The sequence below is a fragment of the Anas acuta genome, chromosome 18 (assembly GCF_963932015.1).
Source record: "Anas acuta chromosome 18, bAnaAcu1.1, whole genome shotgun sequence".
NCBI lineage: Eukaryota > Metazoa > Chordata > Aves > Anseriformes > Anatidae > Anas > Anas acuta.
In genome coordinates this window covers 9,412,792-9,437,032 of record NC_088996.1, presented here as the reverse complement: position 1 = coordinate 9,437,032, position 24,241 = coordinate 9,412,792, and the positions used below count along the sequence as shown (strand labels likewise).

The 24,241-nt window shown below is 44.7% G+C and overlaps 1 protein-coding gene across 3 annotated transcripts in view; it reads left to right on the top strand.

Annotated features, from left to right (window-relative positions):
• Nucleotides 1-7,639: 7,639 nt before the first annotated feature.
• ABCC3 (ATP binding cassette subfamily C member 3) overlaps nucleotides 7,640-24,241 on the top strand; it is a 48,306-nt gene continuing 31,704 nt past the window's right edge. For all 3 annotated transcript variants that reach the window (XM_068654711.1, XM_068654712.1, XM_068654713.1), the window contains exons 1-4: nucleotides 7,640-7,800; nucleotides 21,414-21,590; nucleotides 22,476-22,601; nucleotides 23,470-23,607. In XM_068654711.1, the coding sequence (XP_068510812.1) occupies nucleotides 7,771-7,800; nucleotides 21,414-21,590; nucleotides 22,476-22,601; nucleotides 23,470-23,607 (471 nt within the window). In that variant the 5' untranslated portion in view covers nucleotides 7,640-7,770. The remainder of the gene's footprint in view (nucleotides 7,801-21,413; nucleotides 21,591-22,475; nucleotides 22,602-23,469; nucleotides 23,608-24,241) is intronic.

The window sequence follows — 24,241 nt, the reverse complement described above, 5'->3', positions numbered from 1 at the left end:
AATTGGGTTAAAATGTTCCTTTTTACAAAAAGCAAAAAGAAAAAAAACGAGTGTAAATCTTTACAAATGACAAAAACAAATGTGTCCTATTAAAAGCTTTTGAAAAGAACATCCATGTGCACTTCCCTTTTTTGTTGTTGTTGATGATAATCTGTATCATTCAGATCAAATCTTGAGGAATGTTTTAATTGTGGACAGTTGGCATAGGTACTGCATAGCAGCAGCAGATGGGAAGTTTAAAGAAGCCTTGCGAAACGGCGGCCCTTTGTGAAACAATTTGGTTTGGCACCACAAGCAAATCCGGCCCAGCACGCTGCCCAGGGCGTGCTGTTTTACTAACCAAGGAGCCCGTCAGTGGTGCTTCTGCAGTTGCACGGGGCTGGCAAAGCAAAATTTGGCATGCTGCTTACCGCGGAGGAGGCTGCCGGCATTGCAGTGAGGACAGCCGCAGCTGGGGAGGACGGAGTCTGGAGAAGGGGCAGGTTTCATCTGCCCATGTAAAAGGGTGGCTGTGCAAAGAGGCCAGGCTCTTCCACACATTTATAACTTCAGGATTTCCAGCCTGAAGCACTGCAGCCTCTCCTCCATCGCTCCTGCAGCTGTTTGGCTGCTTGCAAAGCAAGAGCTGGTGGTGGTGCTCCCCCAGGAGCTGCTGGGCAGCAGGGGCTCAGCCCCCAGGTGCTGTTTGGGTACCACCAGAAAAATCTGGCCCTGAACTCTTCAGGGGTCTGTAGCAAAGGGGTTACGGGCAGGTCCCAGTGTGAGTTGTCTCCTTTGCTCTGAGGAGCAGCCACTAGAGGGAGAAACCAAGTGCTTGGCCACTGTGCAGCCAGGACGATCGCTCTGCAGCCAGAGGGACCCTAAACCCAAAAGCTGGCACCCAGGGCAGTTATGTTGTCTAGAGCGTGTTTTGGTGGAAGCCCTTTCATATCCATCTCCAAGTAGAAAGCAGTAGGAAGAAAACTGGCCCTTCAACAGAGACAAAATGTGGATCCATGCAAAATCCCACAGAAAGCCATGCAGAGCAGGACTCCAGAGGTGAGCTCTGTCCTGCATCCCCATGGTGCAGGCTGCAGGGCCAACCCCACAAGGTTGGAGGGTCCTGATAGCACTGAGGGCAGCTGGGCTAGCCCCAAAAGCAGGGCAGTCTGCAGCTGTGAGCACTTCGCACCTCTCTGCACACAGGTGAGTTGAGGGGAAGTCAGATATTTCTTGTAGGGGAAATCAAATTCTTCTGTTTTCAATGTGGGTTATTGGTGGAACTTGGGAGGGGGGTTTTATTTTATTTTATTTTATTTTATTTTATTTTATTTTATTTTATTTTATTTTATTTTATTTTATTTTATATTTTATTTTATATTTTATTTTATTTTATTATTTTATTTTATTTTATTTTATTTGCTGGCTTTCGTGAGTATTCCTGTGTGAAGCTTTTTTTTTGCTGAGTTTTGCTTGTGGTTTTTAGAGGGTTCCCACCCCGGCTGGCTGCTTGTGGGTATGCTCACAACTTGCCAGAGCCTGGGCACGGCATTTTGTTCTGTTCGGTGGATAATCTGGATGCCACATGGAACTAGACTGTTTTCTACGTAATGGTAGCTACTCTTGGGGAGTAGCACTTCAGATTGAATTTGTTTCTGGCTTAGTCCAGACAATTCAGTGAGTTTGGCCAGCCATCCTCCTTTTTGGAGAGCAGTGTCCCATCGGAAGGGCTGTGTGCTCACCACATCCCTATGCCAGAGCTCTGCAAAACCCTGCAAGTAGCTGCATGAGAAATACAAGAAGCCTTTCTGTAGGGAGATGCTCTGGAGATGCAAAGAAAGACACACCAACAAGTTTTAGACACCATCTGTACATCACCCCTACCGCCATATCAAAAAAAAAAAAAAAAAAAAAAAAAGGAATAAAAAGCGATTTAAAGATTTAAAGAAACGTGCCCGGCTCCCTTTATTACCACCAGCACCGTGCAAACGATGAGCTGCGATCGGCTCCTGGGGGAGGCTCCTGCAGCTGGGGGGGGCTCGGACCCACGCAGGGCAGGGCTCGGCGCGGTGCGCAGCGTTTTGCTACCACCTAGCGAGCTGGGGAGAGCTGCTGGGCTGGGCGAGCTGCCGGCCAGGGCATGGGGATACAGCTCGGGCTGCCCGGGGTTTTGGTCAGAAAGCCCCTGCCGTGTAGCTCTGCCTGTTGGGGAATTGCTTCGTGTCCTAGTTCGGTGTGACAGAAGCAGCGCAGTGCAAAAGAAAAGGAGGGTTTCTCCTTCTGCGGGGTTTTCCAGCCGCTAAATGTATAAATATCCCCTCCTACGGTAGGAGGAGAGGAAGGATTTGTCCCAGATTCAGGTGCTCTGTGGCAGCCCACGGAGCCACGCATTGCTTGGTGTTGGCAGGAGCTGCCCAAAGCCAGGCTGATGTGCAGCATTTCTGTGCCTGGGCTCAAGCAAAGCCCCAGGAGACAACAGCGCATCCAGAGATGATCCCAGGGCTGTCCAGCATCTCAGAGGCCATGGCAGCAATTCAAAGGCTTCTTTGTCTCTGCATGTGCTGATGTTGCCTTGAAACATTTTCAAACGCAGAGCCCAGCACATCTCCCTGTGTGCCAGCCCGTGGCCGCTCTGCGTGGGCACTCGCACACAGCAGCAGCATCTGCGACCCGTGGGCTTGGACAGTTTAATCTCTGCTTGGCCCAGCATGGGAGGAGGATAATCACCCTGCCTTGCGTGGCTCGTGCTGGCTGGGCGCTGGCTGAGTGCTTGTCACTAGATGGCAATGCCATGAAGTGCTTCAGCTGGGATGTTTGTGTGCCTTAGATAAGGCTGCACCTGAGGTCCTGCTGTTTCTGGTCAGCTTGGCGTGTTCTCCAGCGCCGCCAGCCACCGCCTCGCTGGCGTTTTTGCATTTGAGGATGATTGGGGTTTAAGGGTATTCTATGTGCTGTATTCTATGCTTCAGATGTGTTTACAGCACTATATAATGTTGCAACACCCTCTGGCAATTTCTATTATTGCTTGAGTCACCGGATGCTTTAACTGGCAAGTCCTCAAGGTCCTGAATAGATTATCTTTCAGTACCTATTTAATAGTGCGAATAGTGCAACCAAAGACCCCTAAGCTCCAGCTGGAAAATAAAAAGGACGGTTAAACCACTTAATTACTTATTGTGCTGACAATTATTTTGCAGAAAGAGAAGGTAGATTCCAGCTGTTCTTGGGAAAATCAAGAAGGAGTTAATGCTGGAGTCATTCTGCAAATCAAAAATGCTGCGGAGGACAGCATGTGCCGAGCTGAGACAGGCGAAGGCAGCACAGAGCCTCTCTGCTGGGTGTCACCATCCCAGTGTGGCCAAGGGCCAGTGACAACTCCCTGTTCATTCAAACAAAGCAGGATCCTGCATTCACAGCGGGATTACTGCAGCCACCGTGACTTCTGCGAGCCCGTTTTGTGATGAAATCCTGAACGGCTCCAGCCCATTAAAACTAGGAGAGGCTTACGTGGTGGCCAAGCTGGCAGGGGGAGAGGATAACCTGTGGCAAGTGTGTTGGGGGCTGACATAGATTAGTTTGGGTCTTGGCCTCAGTAAGCTCGAGTGCCATGTGCTGCTTGTCTGTGGCTGTTTGTTCATCACTCAAATCTCTTTCTGCAGCTAAACCACCCACAAACTGAGGTGTGTTACACCTGCCATGGGTTTAATTAACCTCTTTAGGCACTTAAGAGTATGTATGTGAAATTATCTAAAATGGAACAGAGACACCCAGTGCCTTCAGAATTCAGCTGCTCGCAGCTGAAGCAGCTCCAGGACCACTTTGGGGCGATCTGGACGGTTCTCAGCACGTCCGGGTTCTGCTCATTGCTCACAGGGAAAAAATGTGGGAGCACAAAATGTGGGAGCACTCACAGAACAGGGGAGGATGGCATTACACACAGTGTCCTGGAGGAGTCATGCGTACACCATTTTCTCTTCCAACAGAGCACTGGGCGGATCCCACCTCACCCCAGAGCTAACAGGAGGACTTTACAAGGCAGCTGGAGGCCAAATGTGGTGTGGTCCCTCTCCCTGCACTGGTTCTCCAGGGAAGTGCCACCTCTGTGATTCCAGCCAGGGGAAAGGTCTTGCCTTTTGCTCCTACAAAGCCATCCAGCTGATAAATGCCCCAAAGCAAAGGGTGAAGCTGTGAGTAAAAGCTGGGGGCTGTGTATTCCCAGCCTGCTCCCTCATCTGTTTTAACTATGGGACTTCTAAACTGGCCATCGTGCTTTCCAGAAAGAAAGAAAGTCAAATCCTTTGCTGCTAGAAGAAAACACTATAAGCAACAGCGCTGATATTTTCAGAAAAAAAAAAAAATCTTCAGCTACTCATGCAGTGTTGACTTTAAGCAGTTTGTTGCAAGTCCATATCTTACTTGTTAAAACACGGTGTCATCCTCTTTCTAACAAGTGAATTTATAGGGCCGTGCTGTAAATGCTGCTATAGTGGCCTGTTTTTCCTATCATCCGTGACACCTCTGCAGGTCTCAGGAAGGGAGTTTCTGTGCTGTTCAGCAGAGAACAAAGGTGATACTTGGAGTCAACTAACAGTAAAGCTGTAAATCCCAGAATTCAAGCCCTCCCCAGCCCTCACCCTTAAAAGTCCTTCTTTATGCTGATTTCCTTGAGAGTAGGTCATGCTTCGCTTTCAGGGCCTTGCAAGTCATCATGAGGTGAGGGTTTGAAGAGGTGCCTGCCTTTTACCTGTCACTGTGCTTACACAAGTGGCTTTTCTCTCAGGGTACCTCCTTTCTGCCCAGCAATCGCTCTAGTTTATAGCTAACCTGCTTCTGTGTGGCCTTGGGTGTGCCTTTTAGGTCTTTCATGATTGCGCTGATTTTGAACGCTTGCCCTACAAGTTAGCAGGTGAAAAGTCCTTTTAGCATGCAGCTGCCATGGAAAAAAGGATGCAAATACATTAAGGAATGAACTCAGATCTGATCTTGCCACTCCCCAGAATAAAGATATGGTGAGAAAAGGCGAGTTCATGACCTTCCTGACATTCATACAAAAGGTGCCATTGCGTTTTTCTACGTAGCCAGTCTGCGTTTTGGGGAACATCACAGGAGTGATTACATGTTCTAGGTACAGCCGTCTTCCTTCCATCATCAAAAGGAAACAGGACCAAAGAGTGATAGTGCTTCAGGCTCTGCTTTGCAGCAGGTTCAGCAGAATCTTTCACCATAGCCCTTCCCAGGAGCTTTTAACTTTTCCCTCCATCTTATCTGTCAGACTGTTTAATATTTCTTTCATTCTTGCTTTTGATTTTTTTTTTCCTTCTCTGCCAGCTTTTTTTTTGTCAGACAGCACCTGGAAGTCCATAACCACACTGTGAAGTCAATGCAAGGCGGCAGGGTCTGCTGTGAGGTCCAGACTGGACTTTTTCCTCCAGTCCGTGAGCTCTGGAGGGGCACAAGAGGTGAGCTGGCACCCCCGTTGCACCCACTCAGCAGAACCATCCCTCTTTAATGAGCTGCTACCAAAGGCAGAAGCTGCCCACCGCAAACTAGGAAATGAAGCAAAAGGCAGAATCGTCTATCCCACCTAATTTAGAATCCTGTGAGACCCAGGGAAAATCCCTGATACAGGACCTTTCCCTACAGATACGGTGGAGCATTCCTTCTGAAGTCAATATCTTAATCAGGGATTAAGGCACATAGCACATATCATGGAACCGTACAGTACACTGATAAAACAAACCTCGCCCCTCCTGTACACACAGCCTCTGGTAACTGTTCTTGAGGTACTTTTTACTTGTGACATCTCGTAATGTTAAAACCAATCTTAATTTAGGACAAATTTCTAAACTTCACCAAATTGCAGGGGAGGAGGTTTAAAGAACCACAAAGGAGAACTCCTAGCTGTTGCTGACTTTCCTTTAAACTTTCACTATGAACAAACACTGAACAGAAGTTCCTATGTCAGATTTGCAAAGAGAGCACGCGGTGTCCTTCAATATCTCGCTCACACAGTTGGCTAGGGTTCCTGTAAGTATTCCTTCAGAAGGTTGTAATGTGATTGTGCTGATTAGCCTGGATCAGTCTGAGATTTCAAATCTTGCAGGCAAACACCCAAGAATTTAATCTTGGGTGAGATCTTATCTTGTTACAATAGTAAGTTCAGTCATTTCTACAGCAAAAAATAACTGTGTCCCTTTAGCCAGATTATAGTAAATGGCTAGAACAAATGCTGAGCACTGTTAGATGAAAGCATTTGGCTTTCTCCAATAATACCACCTCCAGTGGGTGTCAGAGCTAGTGTCAATGGCCCAGGCATAAAAGATAAGCAGATTTTTTTTTTCTTTAGAACGGAAATATTTGGGGTGCACAGCAATTCTGGGCTTCTCATCTTTCTTCTTCCCTCTTTTGAAAATTTTTGATGGCAGCCTTCTTATTGACGGTTCTTCACCATGGACACTGGAACTCTTAAGATATTTAAGTAGATTTGTGACAACGGGGAGATTTGGGTGAGATGATGATATTGGACCAGATGCTACAGCAAGCAGGTCAACAAACAGCAGGTGCTAGAAGGCCAATAATGCTGAAGGACAAGTCCTGTCCAAGAGGAAAGCAAACAGTGTTCTTTCATTGTGAGGAAGTAAAAGCCAGGTTGTGTACAAGGTGCACTACAAAATCTATTAGTTACACATATACATGAAATTTATTGACTGGAAGCTTTTAAAATAGAGCCACGCCACGGTTTCAGCCTAATGTCTACAGGGGATGCAATTAGCATGAAGGAAGTGGCTGCAGATAGACAATAATTTAGGCACTCGCAGAAGTGGCCAGGCTTAAATGTAGCTTGGAGAACTCCTGATTCCTGTTAGCAGGATACCAGCGAGGCTAGGCTACAGCCAGGCAGGAATACAAAAAAAAACAAATAAACAGAAAAAATAGGGAACTAAGGCCATTTTCCTGAGATTCCAGACGTCCATGACTCAGGGTACACCACTGTTTATGAACAGCCATCTGTTCTTTCTTGTCCAGCACCCTTGGTTTCAGAGCTGTGTGGCAGGGGCTGTGCCAGGGAAGCAAAGGTCTTGGGCCTGGGTTTGCTGCTCTCTCTTCGCATCTGTGGTGCTGCTGAGCTAGCCACACTCCAAGCCTTTCTAGAGGAGAGACACTGAGTGTCTCCGAGATGTAAATGTTGGTCTGAGCAGCTTGGATGGCTGGACACGGACAGCCTCAAACCCAGGTGGCCAGCAGACATCCCTAGGTGACTGGGGACATGTGCAAGCCCCTCAGCCCTCTCTCTGCCCACTATGTGGGAACTGCCAATGTCTCCCTCCAAGAGCAGACCCTATTTATCTCCACAGGTGGCACAGAGCAAGGAAAACGTCTTCCTAGGGGGTTGATCCTTCCATGGGGAAGCCACCCTAACAGAGCAAGAAGCCCCACACTGGCAGCACCGCCTGCCTTTCAGTGCCCAGAGCCACATGCCCACGAGGGGAGACCTGGCACCTTCTCCCCGGCCCTACTGGCTACAGAGGGGTGCCTGAGGCAGCCTCGCCGAGGCGATAAAGGCCGGGCCGGCGCCTCCCGTCCTGAGGGGGCGAGGGCAGCGGGGCGAGGCCATGGCGCCTGCCGCCGCCGCCAGGGAGAGAGCGAGGGCGGGCCGGGGGCGGGGAGGTGCGGGCCCGGCGAGCCCCGGCCCGCCCAGGAGAGGCCGGGGCCGGCTTCTCCCGCTGTCCGGCGTGGGCCTGGAGGAGGAGAAAGAGGAGGAGGAGAGGCTCGGTTCCCCCTGCCGTGGCCATGGAGGTGTTCTGCGGGTCCCGCTTCTGGGTAAGCAGCGCGCACGGCGCTCCGAGGAGAGGAGCGGGGGCCGGGCTGGCAGCGGCCCCCCTGAGGAGAGAGGGGGGCTCCCCGGGGAGGCGGGCTCGGGGGTCCCCGCTGAGGGTGGGCAGCACTCCCTGGAGGCTCCCAACGGGACTTTGGTGCATCCTCTTTGCATCCTCAGCAGCCCCTCTCCGTGGATTTGCCCTTCCGAGTTTGCCCAGCGCTGGGCTGGTCACAGCTCTCTCGTTTGGGCTCCGTTGAAGGGGTGCGAATCTGTTTTGCAGCTCTGCCAACAGCTGGGCTTCATAGTGATGTGCCCGATCGTTGCTTTCTCCGAGGGTCCTGTGCTGGCATTGCTGATGTCCATCAGAGTGCTGCCTGCCAAGCACCCATTTGCTGGAGGGTGGTGGGCTCCTGGCGGCTGAGGCTGGTCCCAAGGCTGGCGGTGGCTTGAGTTAGAGACTGGAGCCTTCAGCCCTTTGGAAAGGGGCTTGGAGCAGGTGCTGGGGCTGCAAGCAGGAAAGTTTGGGAAGTGCTGCTGTAGCCGTGTGTGCCTGCTGGCTGCTGCAAGTGCTCGGTGCAGCGTTGCTCCGCGGTCCAGTAACAGCGTGCTGTTGTTTCTCTCCTGTTCCGTGCAGGCAGACCTTACGAAGTCATGGGGATTTGAGCATGTGTGGAGAACTTGGAGCTGCCTTTCAATAAATCACGTTTTTTTGCATGTTAGTTTGTCTTACGTTGACTTAACTCGAGAGGGATTTTTTCCAACAAAAGACCAGCAGGAATGAGAAGGAGTGGCTGGCGATGAAGCTCTTCTTAATAACTGCTAGGAAGGTATTAAAGAGCAACACAAGAGCAACAAGTAGTTGGCTCTGAAGACTTAATGCTGGGCTTTGTCTTCAGATAACTAATTATCTGTTAAAATCTCTGTCAACATTGCATTTTAAAAAGAGGACTTAGGTCCTGAGCCATTGGTTACATTTTTTGTTCAATCTCATATTTCCTTGCCAAGCACTCTGCACGCTTACTGCTACAGCACTTGGCGGATAAGCTTGCTCAAACAAGTATTTTCAGCTCTTATTTCTACTATAAACACTTATAAAACAGGAACAAGCACAAACAGACCAACACTGCTTGCTAGCTATTGACTGCAAGGAGAAGTTTGCCTTAGCTTCTCAAGGAAGGCTTGCTTCAACTTCTATTGGTGCTGAAAACTTTTGATAACTATTTATTGATACAGTAATGTAAAATGTTCCAGCAGTTATGCAGGCTTTTTAGTACTTTGGTTCATTGCCTTGTGCAGCACTGTTACTTTGCTGTGCTATGTCTGTTGTATGTTATGCTCAGACAGTTTATCTTTTTTGTAACATTGCCAAGGCTTTTCAACGCAAAATTTACAGAAAGTAATATAAAGGTAATCCAGATAAGGGGGTTTAATTAATGAACACTTCTGTATAGCCTAAATGATGATGAGATCTGAATAAGTTTAACAAAACATAAATAGTGATAAAAAATATATACCTTGTGTCTTGCTGGAAGTAATAGCACCAGTATGATTAACAGCAGTTAATCTGGAACATGGCTGAAACTTGGTAGTTTGGATTAGCAGAGGAATGCATTTTCTATCCAAGTCTGTAAAGGAAGGTGTCAGGTGTGTTACAAGGCTCTCTAGAAACTTGTGTAATTATCACATGCTTATACATAAACATAAATTACTACTAAAGAGTAAAGAGACTGGTTGAAAAGTGAAGAGCAGCGTACCTCAAACAAGGAAATGAAATACTTTCCCTTTCTTTGAGGAGTGCCATTCACCTGAATGCGGAACCTGTCCCTTCAGTGCTTGCCATAGGAGCAAGGTTATGAGTTACTAGGTCGTGAGCAGTGTCCAGCTTTTCTTTTAGGTCTCAAGACTGGGCAAGACTCTTCTGGCTAGGTCCACCCAAACACTCTTACATCAAAGTCCAGTAGTCTCTTGAGATTCAACAGGATCTGTTGCCTTCTTTTGATAAAATATTCTGCTGGCTGATGAACACTATTACTCTTCAGCTTATTGTGATTTCGTACTTCAAAGACATGGTCTTTTTTTCCAGTTACTCCAGTAATGGAAATGTGTTTTGTCAAACTTAAATGTTGGTTCCTCCTGATCTTATTCTGTGTACCTGGCTTTCGGACTGTGGGGAAGAGTTTCTAGGGAAGGAAGCTTTGATTTCTTATTGCCCTGCAGTGTCAACATTGGCATTAGTTATGAGATGGTAAGTCAGTGATGAATAATGGGCAAAATACTTGGTCTGGAGTTGTTTAGAGTCAGAACAACCTTCCATCTGCCAAATTGTTTTTAAAAATGCTTCCCAATAACTTTGTGGGATGGAAGAGGTGACCCAGTGACCAGCAAACTGGACTCAGTAGCCAAGAGTCTTATACCCTGTTTTCGGCAGCCAGGGGCATTTTCCCTATTAACAGGAGGTGTACGCTGTGAACTGATGTTATGAGAGAGGTTGTACGTGATGGTCATGAAGATGACCCTGCAGTCACCTTGAAACAATTTGCTTTGCAAATGCACAAATGTTCAATAAAAAAAGCAGGCATCTTGATGTCCACAGAAGTTGGGGTTTTCTGCTCAGCTGTACACTTTAAAAGGGGAGAGCAGGGTGAAAGGCAGTTGCTGGCCTGTGCACATAAACTGATGGTGTTCAGCCTTGCAGTTCAGATCCAGGCTTTGATAAAATGTGAACTAGTTTAAATGCTCACTTTTTCATAGCTTGTGAACTTCAACTCTTTCCCCAAATTTTGCCAAATAAACTGGATATTTTTGGAAGCTGAATGGCATACTGGTGTCAGTTTTAAAACTGTTTCGAGTGAAAGGAAACACAATCTTCCAATTTAAACAGTTCTTCATTCTGGAGTTTAAACCAACTACAATAGTTTCTTGTTAAAAGGAGATCAGAATCAAAACAAAACAGTTCAGAGTTAGCTCATGAAAATATTTAGTTTTAGCTAAATCAACTTTAAGAGATGATTGACTTATCTTGGGTTTTTTGGCTTATCGAAAGTGTTAAGGTTTCAACTCTTCACCCTGATGCAGGGTGGGGAATTTTGCTGGAAATGTCGAGGGGCTGGCTTTGTGTGTTTACACAGAGGTAAAATAATTTCCTGTTCAACCCATTTTAGAAATGAAAAACTAAGGAAAACACTCTCAGTCACATTAGGAATTTATGAAAGCTTCTGGCTTCTAGCTACTGCTTTACCTGTTGAACATGCAATCTGCATACAAATATAGATTATTCTATATATAAAAGAGAAACAACCAGGACATTTTATTTTCAAAAGGCAGTACAAGCAATCTCATAATCTGAACACCTAGAAATACACTGTATACTTAACCTGGGAATTAGAAGCTAGTTGTCGATACCGCCTGGTTGTATTCCCATGCTGAATGCCTTTTGGGAAGAGGCAAATGTGATAGCACACACCTATGGACTATCTTGTGTGGGTGTGTTATTTACTATTGTTCACAATTACCTTTTATTGTCACATACTTACTGCTGGAATGATGTACCAATTAATGTGATCCACAATCTCTGTACAGGAGAAGCAGACACTGCTGAATTATTGCTTTATTGCTCGTGTCCTCTGCTGCAGTGGGACATGAGTGGTTCCTCCCAGAAGCGAACAGGGTGGTCTCCCAGGGGGAGTTCAGCTGTAGGAGTGTTTTGGGCAGGTGAGGAAACAACGTGAGCTTAGAAAAACAAACTGTGCTCCAGTGTGTAGACTTGTCTTTCTGTGGCTCAGACTCTCTGGGTGTGAGCTGGCACTATGGCTGTTGGGATAAACCGCTTCATCTCGGCAGTATCGGGTATTGTTGGGATGATGGGTTGCATTGACACTGTAACCTACAAACAGTCTGTGCATAGGCATGAGGAGGAGCTTCTGTTTTCTTATTTTTTTCAGCACAAAAAGGACAAGTGACAAAGTACCTCATGTGAGAGACCACAGCTTCTAGTCAGTTGTTGGTGAGATCTGGGCTTGTTTCTTTTGATCTTGCTTAGCCCATAGAGCTCGGATTTCTCAGCTACTTGTGTCTTGGTATCCTGACATCTGTTTTTTCCTTTTTTTTCTGTCCCACGTGGAGTGCTGTCTCATTGCACATCCAGAGGCTCTTGAGTAATTCACCAGGAAGTTGCAGCAACTCTCAGAAGTAAACAATACCTCAGACTTGTCTTTGAGAGAGTCTCATATATCCGAACACAAGCACCCCATTAACCTTTATGTTTGCAGATAGTCCTTCACTTTGAATCATTTTGTGAAATTTGGTTGGGTTTGGACTAAATGTCATGCCGTTCACTGGAAATGCAGCTTCCTGCTCTGTTAGTTCACAGTGCCACCCTTCTCCCCTCTGCATAATTTCTCTTCTTGCTTCCTCGTGTATCATGCTTACGTTTCTGTTTTCAATTCAAGATGACTTAGAATAGGTGTAGGAGGGGAAAATACATCTTGCAAGGGAGATGACAAACAACGTGCTCGTAACACGTGTACAAGTTTATTAAAACAAAAAAGCTTATGTTATCTGTCCCTAAATTAATAATAAAACCTGACACCTAACATTTCAATTATTCTGTTGCTGTTTCAGCTCAGCTAGTTCCAGCAGAGGAAGAATGAAGCAAAAGGTGGTAGCAGGTCATTGCAGAGGAGGGATTCAGCAGTAGGGTGGCATCATCCGGACTGGCTGTTCTGTATACATCGGCTTCCCCTTCTGCCACGCTATAATAAACACAGAAAGTTCAGTGTTTATAGATCCTTTAAAATGACACAGACCTGCACATAATCTTTGTTAACTGCATTCACTTTCAGATAACAGGCTCCCAATTACATAAATCTCTCCACAAACTATCGTGTCGGGCGTCTGTGTTCTGTCTCATGTTAGGTCGGCGATCAAAGTAGGTGGCTTGAGTGGTCTCTTCAGATGTCAGGTCTGGGAAGTTATTCTCTCGCAAAGGGTGGCTGTGTTGGTAACATCCTGAATTTAAAAGCAATTGAGTACTCATGTTTAAATCCTCAATAATTAACATTCTCGAACTGACTTGAATGGAAGCTGTTAATAAAGGATATGGGCATCAAACTCAGCAATGTCAAGAGAAGTATAAATATTTGTTATTAGATCTGGAGCATTAGCAGGGACCTGTTACCATTCATCTGTGCATGAACAGTAATAGACTGTACTGGAATCTGTCTGGGAGAGACGAAGTCTGGATTTGAAACTTGTGAGCAAAACTTAGTGCCAGTGAAAGCTGCCAATATCGAGGATTTGTGGAGTCCCTCAGTGGCAGTTGCCAATTAATGAAGCTCATAAAAATGACATTTGTTTCACTGGAATATGTGAATGTGATTGCTCATGTTTTTAAAGGGAATCGGCGATTGCCATTTCCTTCAAGCCAGCATGCTGACAGGGCAAAAAATCAGGGCAGTCCTTAGTGCCCAGCTGCATGCTGCTTTGTGGGAGATGCTTCCAGAAGGCATTTTGGTCCCAAAGCCCCGCTTATCCTTCCCTTTCGTGTGGTTTTGGGGGTGGCACAGTAAAGCTCGAGGGTGCCTCAGGGTGGAGCAGGTATGGAACTGGGATCCTGTTGTAGGGAGGCAAGGTCCCCCCCTTGCTTTGACTGTGAATTAAAGCCCCAGAAGGAGACTATCTGTAGCAAATCCCAAGGTCAGATATGTTCGTCAGCTTCTGACACAGCTGTTTCTCCCTGGTCACAGCTCTGACTTTTTAGTTTAAGTGACGCAGTCGGTACGTACAAGCTGAAGTGGCTGGGACTTAGGAATTCGATAAAGTTTGCCTCCTGAGAAAAAATATTTGAAATAAAATGTGGCATACTTGAGGAGCTCCTTAAAATGGAGCTCATTTAATCGCTCCAGTTAAGAGTATAAAGCGTTTTAAGATGGGGCTAACCTACCTGGTAGGCAATTTGCTATGCTACTGGAGATATAGTCCTTTCCTTTCTGCGCACGTAAATCTGTAATATATTAAAATGAAGAGGCTCTTACTGTTTAAAATTTAATTTAAAAAAAAATTCCTTTGAGAAACCTATTAAATGGGATCTTTGATTTTTCCAGTGAGCTAATGCTCCATTTGTCTCCTGATACTGCCGCGAATATGATGGGCCATTATCCAGTCACACGTTATTTGGCAGAGCTGAAGGACAGCATAGCAGGCAAGCAGCCAGAGGAACGCATTTATGCTTTTACACAACCAACAGCCTTGCTTCTGTCTTAGGCCTGTGTGAGCTGGCACCTCGTCCCTGTGCTAACGTGACAGCAGTGTGAGGGGCAAAGTCAATGCAGTAGAACTTAGATCCTTTGCAGTAATACCACGTGTTGGTGTCATAAAGCTCTGAATCAGACCACAGAGAGGAATGAGGGAAGAGGGAGGAGAAAAAATGTTTCACGAGGGTTTTCCTGAATTTCAAAGTCATTTGGTTCCACAAATAATGACTTATTTTTCTTTTCAAAAATTTCTCAGAATACAGAAATACATTTGATGTTTATGCAATTAAAAATGTATAATCCTAATTTCTTCCTTTTCCCCCAGTTGACTTACATGTATTCTAGAATCTCCTCCTCCCCTTACACACAGTTTTCTTCCTCTTTCATTTCTCTTTGCTATTAAGTATATTTGGAAACATGGGAAAATCAAAGGGAAAAATTCCCTGCATTCTGCATATCATCTTTCTATTACTGACATGGGAGGTGAAAGCAGACAGTGGAACAAAAAGCATTAAAAATAAAAAAGGAAAAAAAGAAACTTTAGGCTTTTATTTTTTATTTCCTTTGAAAAAGCAAGATATGTTCTCCGGGGAACTGGTTTACTATCAGAAGTTCTGTTGAATGGAAAATTGTAGCCATTAGCGATCTTCATATGTATCAACACTATATTGTCTGCTTCTTTTTTCCCCTTTTTTTTTCTCTTGTCCCACTACAGAGTTGGTAACTCTTGCTTAAATGTTGGTGACCTAAAAAAAATAAAAATAGTAACTTTCTGTGTCTAAGCCTCTTTGTGGCAAAGTGTGCAAGGTCTGCCTTGTTTGGGTATTTGGTGTGTCATTACTGTAAGCATTTTGCAATTGGGCTATTGCTGGCTACAGAAATTCTTTAATGATGGCATTCCTCTTCATATCAGCGCTTCCTGGGCAGGTTCAGTTGCAGGATGTTTGTATAGATCATAGTTAAACATGATTAGTTTAGAAATACAGGTTTTCTAGGTGTTGAAAATCAAGTTTTAAGCTTTACGTTCACATTGCTCAGCTGGTGTTGGATAGAAACTTTGCATTCAATTTGTTTGGGGTAAGACAACATACCAGGACCTTATTCTGTGATTAGCATATTCCTTTTCTGTAGTCACCTGATTCCATCTTTTCTTTATCTCTGAATTTTTTGACTTCACGACACCGAAGGCCAGCCTTCCCTTTATGAAGAAGGGGAGAGAGTAGTTGAGGGAGAGCATTCATTTCCTGATGGTGATACCCGTAGCGGTGCTTTGCCAGGTTTTTCTCACTGAAACTACTGTCATGGTTTCGGGCAAGACTGTGGCATTTGCTCTTTTTCTGAATAAAAATGACTGAAATAAGTAGGTCTGCAGACTGAGAGATGGGTATAGTTCATGCAGATTAATCCCAGAAGGTAGGTAGAGCGCAAGTGCTCATCTGTGTTAGGTGAGCCTAGGGCAATTCTGGGAGCGATAAGCCAGGCTTCATTTTGGCATTAAAGCTCGTTAGCAGCCAGCGTGGCCTTGCCCTCCAGCCTGCTGCTGGGTTTGACTTCTCTCAGGACTTGGTCTCCCCCAGTGACTGTCACCTCAGGCCACCACCTCTGTGGCCTACCGTGATTTTTGGATGTTCAGTCCACAACCATAAGCTACCTCGTACAGGCTATAATCTTGTGCAAGGTTATTTGATCTCTTAAAATAAGCCACTAAATTTACCATTGGAAAAGAAAGTTCAGTGTCCCGCATGCTGGCCTTCACTGATGTAGATAAGTGTTGCGGTGTGTTTTGTAAACAAAAAACCACTCTGGTTATTGCCATACAATTAAACATGTACTTTCAGCCCCATCTTCTTTCCAAGGAGTGTTGCTCTGGTGTTGCAGTGGAGAATGTCATTGTCTTTTGCCCTGTTTTAAAGGGAGGGGGGGGGGGGGGGGGGGGGAGTTGTTTGTGTAATCACATAAGGGAATTGAGTTGTGCCGCAGTCACTGTGGATTAATGAAGCGTGTTACTCTTTCTGTGCACAAGGGTGAAACTGTGCCTTTGGAAATGCAGATGAATGATCTTGCTCTGAAAAGGCCATTTGAAACTGGCAGCCTTCTGGAGAAGTAGAGCAGCGAGCTTGTTTGCAATTGTGCTCTCAGACGATTACTAGAGTTTGCCCTGAAGAGTTTACCAGCAGGGAACAAGCAGAGGGGATGGACAGCAGCTGGAAGAGGGAGGTGAGACACAGGCTGAGATGAAGCCTGTGCTGTAGCTAAGACTGAGCCCAGATATTTTTTGGTGTTGTGGTTCAGAGCTGTAACTGCAGAGCAGCCCTTGTGTTTGTGAGGATGCCGTGCAATAGAGCTGAGAGCAAACCATAATTATTTTTTTGCCAGGCTGTGCAAGTGAAACTGACTGGCAGGATACTTAATAAATCTAGGGGCAAGAGGGTAAGAAGTCTTTTCTGCATTGAAGTCCTGACTGTCAGTCTCTTCTACAAGAGAAGCTATTTCCATGGTCATTTGCTGCAGGGAAGAGTTGTTACTTTCAGTTATTCACTTCCCTTTTCCTGTGTATCTTTGCAGCCAGCTTTTTTTCTTTTTTTTTTTTTTTTTTTATCTGATTTTTAATCTTAAATAACCTACTGACTAGTGATAACCGGCAGAGAATCAATGGTACAGCACATATTAACCTTGGGACAGTGTGAATGACATCAGCACAGTGGCCTTCACATTCCCAACAGATAAAGAATGAATTTGTGTTTCCTGCCATTTTTGCAATTCTTTGTGCTCTGTAGTATTCTTAGGGAGAAACACGTATTAATTTATCTATTCAGTGAAGATAACTGCTTGAGTTTACAAAAGATAAATCTTCCCTAGGGTTTGGAAGCTTTCCTTTGCAGGCTGTGTGAGGAGCATTATTGCAGCATCAGCTGTTTGCTGGGTCAAGCCAGTGGAAGGCACTTTTATTTTAAACTTCTGTGGTAGACTAGGAGTTGGTTTAAACTTAAAACCAAGACCAGAACCGTAACTGGTCTTTCTCATCATGCTCCGTTAATACCATCATGGGGGCTTGGGAAAGGGAGAGACAGGAATTTCACTGCTTGTTTTTCAGTGCAGCTTTAGGCTCTCTGTTTGTTCCTCTGTTTCTTTGAAAGCTGTAAGGGGTGATGTGCGAGAAGCCCAAGATATATTGCTCTGTACAGTTGTTTCCCTTATGGCCATTACCAGTTTTAAAAATGGCCTTTTCAATAGCAGTTTTCTTTTCCAGAGGGAAAGTGTAATAGAAAATATTAAGTATTAGAACAGATTTAATGTTGCTCAGGGCTTTCCTTATTGAACATCGTCCTGTAAATCAAGACCATGTACTTAAAACTGATCATCTAAATGTGAGCCCTGCTGCACAGAGGGTCATGTTTATCCAAAGATTGTGACTGGAAGGCGGGTATGATGGAAAGATGCTGCAAGGGGCAACGTCCATGACATTTGTAGCTGGCCAGCAGGAAACCCCACTGATCTGTAAGTTTTATTCTCCAGGAGACCCCTTGTCTGCTGTGAAGCTGTAACGAGCACCTCTGATCTTTTTCCCATGGATGTTGCTGTTACATTCAAGTATCGTTACAGGGTTAAGCAAGCTGTGTCTCCAGGCAGTTCAGTACAGCAGGTTGGGATTTCTGTAATGCTTGTCCCACCAGCAGAGCCTCCACCCGGATCCGTGGTACTGCATCCAAGGGAATGCTGCTGCTTAGACAGTTGCCACTGAGCTCTTTAGTAGCGTTGAGGAGCCACGTGGGAGTCACAGGTTGTTGCCCTGAAGATTGTGTTGCCTGTGGGGAAGCCAGCTGATGGTAGCTGTGGTGGAAACGCGAGCTGTTCTGGTTCCTCTGGGATGACTTTTCAGAGGAAGTGGTGTTTCCCTGGATGTGCCTCATGTGAAGTGCTGGTTTTTGGGTCATCCTCGCCCTGTGTCACCCCAGCCCTGTGTCGTGGAGCTGCTTGAAGTGTTTCCAGTGGGTTTTCCCTGAAGGGGCCCTGCTGTGATGCACGCAGGGAGGTGAGCAGCTCTGGGGACAGCACAGAGCTGTGAGCTGAGGGATGTGTGCGCTAGCCAACTTCAGCATGTTGGACCTGTCAGCAGCCAGCTCAAAGACCTCAAACCCAGACAGCCCAAGGTAGGCATTTTTATTCTCAGTCAGAATGGGATGCAGGCAGCATTTGGCTTGCCTTGCTTACCAGGACAGAGTTCAGAACAAGCAAAGGTAAAGCCAGGTTAAGGCAGGAGCCTTAAAGGTAGGCATCAGATCTGGTCCCCTCCGGCTCTTGCTTCTTGTATTTGTTCTGAGGGGTGGAGTGCCATGACTTGGTTGCTGATTTAAAGGATATTTAGCAATATTTAACAATGTTGGCTTGGTTGGGATAGATTGTCTTGAGCCTTAGTGTCGTATTCTGACAAAAAATGAGCTGCTTAGGGTTGGAGTGGATGTTGGGATATACACTTTCCATGCGGTGATTTATAGCACAGAGTGGAACTGTCAGCTCTGTATATAAATAGATGCAGCCTGGTAAGAAATGCATCTTTTGGATTCTCAGATTAAAGAAAAAATTAAAGAAAAAATCAAATCGTTATTCACATAATGGTGAAAGGTATGGCACTATTGTTCAGTACAGTCCAGTCTTAGCAAGAGTTTTAGGGGAAGGAGGTAATTGGTGTGGAATTACACTTCTTAAATGTTTTAGGTACTGACTTCTAACAAAAACCCCTCTTACTGTGTGCAAGAATGGAAAGAGTCTGCTGTCAGAAAACACCAATGCATTGAAAGACGATCTTTTTACAGAAACAGATCTCTTCCAGGAAAGCTCACTGATCAGGTTCAGGGTGGAACTGGACCCGGGAAAGCATTACCAAAGGAGCAGGTAGTCAGGTCTGCCACCTTGGTTGCAGGTTTCTCCTTTGGTCCACACCTCCCTTTCCCAAGTGCCATGCAAGCACTGAAGCAGGAGGCTCCTGTTGGTCGTGGAGTGGGTGCTGGTTGTACATTCACATAATTTTGGAAAGGTTCCACTTTCATTCTTAGGGATAATTCAGCTGAATTTCAAAATCTTAGATGTTTTTCTAGGACATAATTTTTGTTTTGTGGCCAGCTGTATTTATATGCTCAAAAATGCAAGTCTTTTGCCTAGTTGAAATAAGAGTTAATGAAAACCTTTAAATGGCTTGGCAGCCATACAGTCTGTGTCTTGGATACAATAGTCAGCTTGTGTTCAGTCTGAAGTTAATGGACATCTGGGGCAGCTTCTAGGTGGCTGTCAGACAGAAAGCCATTTCTGGGCATCCTGGTCTTATAGGAAAGGTTTAAATTAAGTGTGCTTTTTAATTTTTTTTTCTACAAATGTTCCTGTAAATAGAATCCTTGTTTTATTCTGTGCCCAGTTATTGCTGTTCTTCAGTTTTAATTTTCCCAGGATTTTTTTCAAGCAAAAAGAGCAGGAATGCGAACATGCTCAAGACACTGCAAAACCGCATTTAATTTAAAGAGGAAGTGAGCATTTTATTGAATAAATGGTAGATAAGTACCAGCTTTAGAACTGAAGAGCCCTTCAGCTCCAAACTTCCTGAGGGCATCTCCTGCCCTAGGCAGGGGAGCTGCTAGGGGGGCTTGTCACATTCAGAGTGTTTTGATGATGAGCCAAAAGTGGGTCCTCTTTAAATGTCATCTTGCGTTTAGAGACCGCCTCACTGGAGGAAAGCACAGAAATAGTTTGAATACGAGGCTGGAGTTTTGTTTGGTTTTGATCTTGTATTTGAATTGCAGTGTAATTGCCTCTGTGTTGTTGATTCAAGAACGGTTTCCCCTAGGTCTGGACAAACCCGTTTAGGGAAATCGAAATGTTTTTATTCCCCAGGCCCACACTGGGTGCTTGTATGCCTTCAAAGGAGCCATTTCTCGGCTGGAGAGACAGTGACCCCATGGCACTAAAGGGTGCAGTTGGGATGCACAGCCAAGGGATTTGTGTCACCCTCTGTCGCTTCCAGAGGTCTCTGCCATCCGTCTTTCAGTGGTGCCAAAACTGAAGTACTGAGTGACAAAACTGTTAGAGTTCAGCCAAACCGTCCTGCAACCTGCCAAGACTTCTGTAGTTTCATTGTACTTAGGAGCTCCTCTTAAGTGTGTTAAGTGGATGGATGCAATGATGCATGGCCCTTCTGACAGATCATTGCCAAGATCCAAGGGTTGTAAGCACACTGTGGCTCTTCACTTCTAATATTAGCCATTGTTTTCAGCATTTCATCTCTTTGGGACTGGTAAACAAAAGCAGGCTCAGAAATACTTCTTCAGAATTTACATTCAGACATAGTCAGCCCTTCATTTGTACGGGGTGGGAAGAAGAAGCATGGCTTAACTGAAACATGCTTCTACCGAGAGCTCATAGCCAAAAATAATTAGGTACAAGTAAGTGATTCTAGCACAAAGATAAGATATCTGTGGTTCAAGTATGCCTTGGTTTTATCATCTGCTTGTTACTGATACAAGAAAGTAATTTTACATTTCCTGCAAGTAAGTAATTATCTACCACATTGGAGATGACATGTCAGATGGCAAACTGCAAGTTGTGAATTTCCAGTAGATTTGATTAAAAAAAGGCTCCCCATAACTACACTGAAATTTCTATTTTAGTTTGAACTTTTATAGCTGTGTGCTTGTGTGTGGTGCATTCAAATCCTTAGTTAAAAATTGCATGACATTTATGGTGTACTAGGTCACTAATGGAAAGCATTTCTTGCAATGTTGTCAAGAAAACCATATTCCTACTTGCATGTAAAATACATTCCTGCCACCTTTGTTTAGAACAAGGAAGTAATAATTGTTAGAGGTATATGAGCAAGAATGATGAGATTTTAGTCAAATGCTTTTTTTTTTCCTCTAGATAGGCATACTGTTGATCTAAATCTGGTTGTTTTCTCCAATGCTGGACATTCTTGCTGGATGAGTTCTGAAGTCTAGGGTTTTGCCTTGAGAGAAAACTCTGATTTAGCACCTGCAAAGTCCAGGCTGGGAATGTCTGAGCAATGTTGTAATATCATCACCTGTAACTAAGCCTTAGCAAAGAGACAAATGATGGAATTGTATGCTACAGAATGTGTGTGCTGCTCTGAGATGGAGGGCAGAAGTCTCTCTCTCTTTTTTTTTTTAAGCTTCTGCCAGTATTTATAACTGTATTTAGGCCTTTTACTATAGCAGATTAACCACAAGCTGTTGGAATAGCTTTTACTAAGGCCATTTGCTAACTCCAGCAGAATCTGGATACAACTTCCTCAAGCAGATGTTCCAGTTGGCAGTGCTTCTGCCTCTCTGTTAATAACTGTCTCATTTTTTTTTCTCCAGGATTCAAATCTTTCGATACACACTGATAATCCAGACTTGACGCCGTGTTTCCAGAATACCATCCTAGCATGGATTCCTAGCATTTATCTGTGGACTGCGTTACCCTTTTATCTTCTCTACCTAAAGCACTCTAAAAGAGGGTACATCGTGCTTTCCGTGTTGAGCAGGTTCAAGACGGTAAGATGTCTTTGCACTGTTCTGCAAGTAACCTGCAGTTTGTAGTTCATGAGCATTAATTCAGTGTCAAAGCAAACACTGCAGGTAGGGTTTAAACAAAATTCTTTCTGGTTTATGGGGGAACTTGCTTATAGGAAACACATACAGATTTCTGAGGAGGCATACGAAAGGATAGCTCATCTGTTGGGAAATCCTGCGAGCACGCCTTTCTGTGTGGAGTGAGGAGTTTATTATTCTGCAGAAAAGAGCAACACCACTTAAAGAGCTCACCACTGGTGAGCCAACACCAGTTAAAGCTGCAAAACAATGACCTAAAGGTAACTGCAGTGAAAACTTCATCTCATTGTGAAAATAAGCACAGGAAAGTATTTTTTCAAGCCACTCTACCCACTTAACAGCTATGTGACTTGTCTGCGTCTTGTGCCTAAGAGATGGCTGATGTCAACAGTTCCTCTGGTTTATAAATGGCTAGGTCTAAGGAAAGCAAGCAAGTCACTTCCCATAGACCATGAGAGAATTGGGTTATCCTGGAGAAAAATTCCAGGCATCTGCTTCAGAGCATGTCTGCCTTTAATCTACATGCTGCCTGTGTTTCTAATTAAAACTGACTAGTATGGGAGGGGAGGAAAAAAAGAAAAAACCCAACAGGTAACTACATTAATCTTTCTCCTAGTTGTTTGCACATCCCTTGCAAAACAGTTGAGACTGGATCCTTCGTTTGATTGCAGCGGGACAGTTCCATTAGGCTAAATGCAGCTGGTCACTGTAGCAGTGTTTTGTTTTTCTGTCTCAATGGGAGTCTTTGAATCGTAATGGTTTTGCTAGCCATGTGATTGCCCTTGGAGATGAGTTTACCAAATGCAGTTTCTGTTTGACTACTTTCAGCTGTTCGGTGTCCTGCTGTGGTGCGTGAGCTGGGCAGATCTCTTCTACTCTTTCCATGAGCTCCTGCAAAGCAGAACGCCACCACCAGTCTATTTTGTGACTCCCTTGATTGTTGGCATCACTATGGTTCGTAGCTGTTTTCTGTTAATTGGGACTAGTAAGAAAACTGTTACTTAGATGCATGAAGGAGGAAAGGGGTTCCTTTACATTTATTGTCTAACCCTGTGCTCTCTTAACTGAGTGATTAGTATTTGGATTAGTGAAACAAATTTTGCCAACTGATAAGACCACAGTTACAGACATCTCTCTCATGCAGACTTACCTATGTAAATTGAAATTTTTATAATAGAGAGATTGTTCTCCCACCTTGCTCTCATCTATTTCTCCAGGCTTGTGATCCAGGTGTGGAGAGAATTTGGGTATGACTTTGCCTAAATGGGGAGATATGATAGAGCTCAGCTTGTGCATTGTTCAGTATTGTACTGGACTTTGTCAGATTATTTTATCTGTTGGTTGTTCCTCCACCAAACAGAGACCAAATTTGCTTTACCTAAGATAACAAACACGCTTGGGGCCGCTGTGTGAAAAATAAAGCTGTAAAATTTGCCCATTAAGTTTTTAATTCCCTTGGTAAGCTTAATTTATTTTTAATGCTGTTTTCTAGACGAGTCATGGTTGTCCATCTGGACAGGAGAAATGACAGGTCTTAAATTTGTTTAATATATTTATAGCTAAAGTGTAATTGCGTGTGGCCCTAGGTACAACGTCTGGTTTAAAAATTGGATTATGTAGCAGAGGCTCTGAAAGTGATAAAAACAAATTATTTCATAGAGTTATTCAAGGCTTCCCTTAGACAGAGGAAGTTTTATCATTGACTTCTGTAAAATTATGATAGGGCCTTTTTTCAAAGTGGTCCTGCTGCCAATGAGAGTGTGAATAAGGGGAGCAGTGGGATGGGATTGTGTTCACATGTTCCTGTACTTACTTTTCACAGCTGTTAGCTACATTGCTTATTCAATATGAAAGACTGAGAGGAGTTCAGTCCTCTGGGGTGCTCATTATCTTCTGGTTTTTGTCTGTGCTCTGCGCCGTGGGGCCTCTCCGGTCTAAGATCATGACTACAACAGCACAGGTAACATGCCATCCTTGTTAGCACTTGGAGAACAGGAAATGTAGCATTAACATCTCTGTGAAGGGAATGAATCACCAAGTTTGGAGTCAGACCTGAAGCTGGCTTTTGCCAGAAAGAGAAATTTGGTTCCATTGCCTTGACTCAGACTGGTCTAACTTGAAGGGAACTGGGGTTTCTCCTGCAATGTCACAAAGATTTTGCTTAGCCCAAGGCTATACTGGAAACCTGATAGACATCTGAGGGCTGTACCAATACTTTGACACACACACACACACATGAACAGGCTCTCACTATTTATTTGTTTTCCTCCCCTTCCCTTTCTCTTTTCAAGCCCCCTGCCATGCTTCAATAGGAATGGGCAGTGATCGAAGATAATGAGTTTTAATAAATAATGTTCCTTCCTTTGTTGTTCCGGCAGCTTGACCGTATTATACAACTCCAGAGGCTTTCTTTTTGTCAGTGCCCAATGTGGTGAGGACAGCATTTTGACTCCAACTGTGGCTGTAAATAGAGACCAGAAAGTTGGAGGGAGAGAAAAGAAACCTGGGCTGTTATGATTCCCATTTGAAAGCATAGCAGGTTCTCCCACAGTAAGAAAGTTGTTTTTCACAGAAACAAATTTCACTAAGTAGGG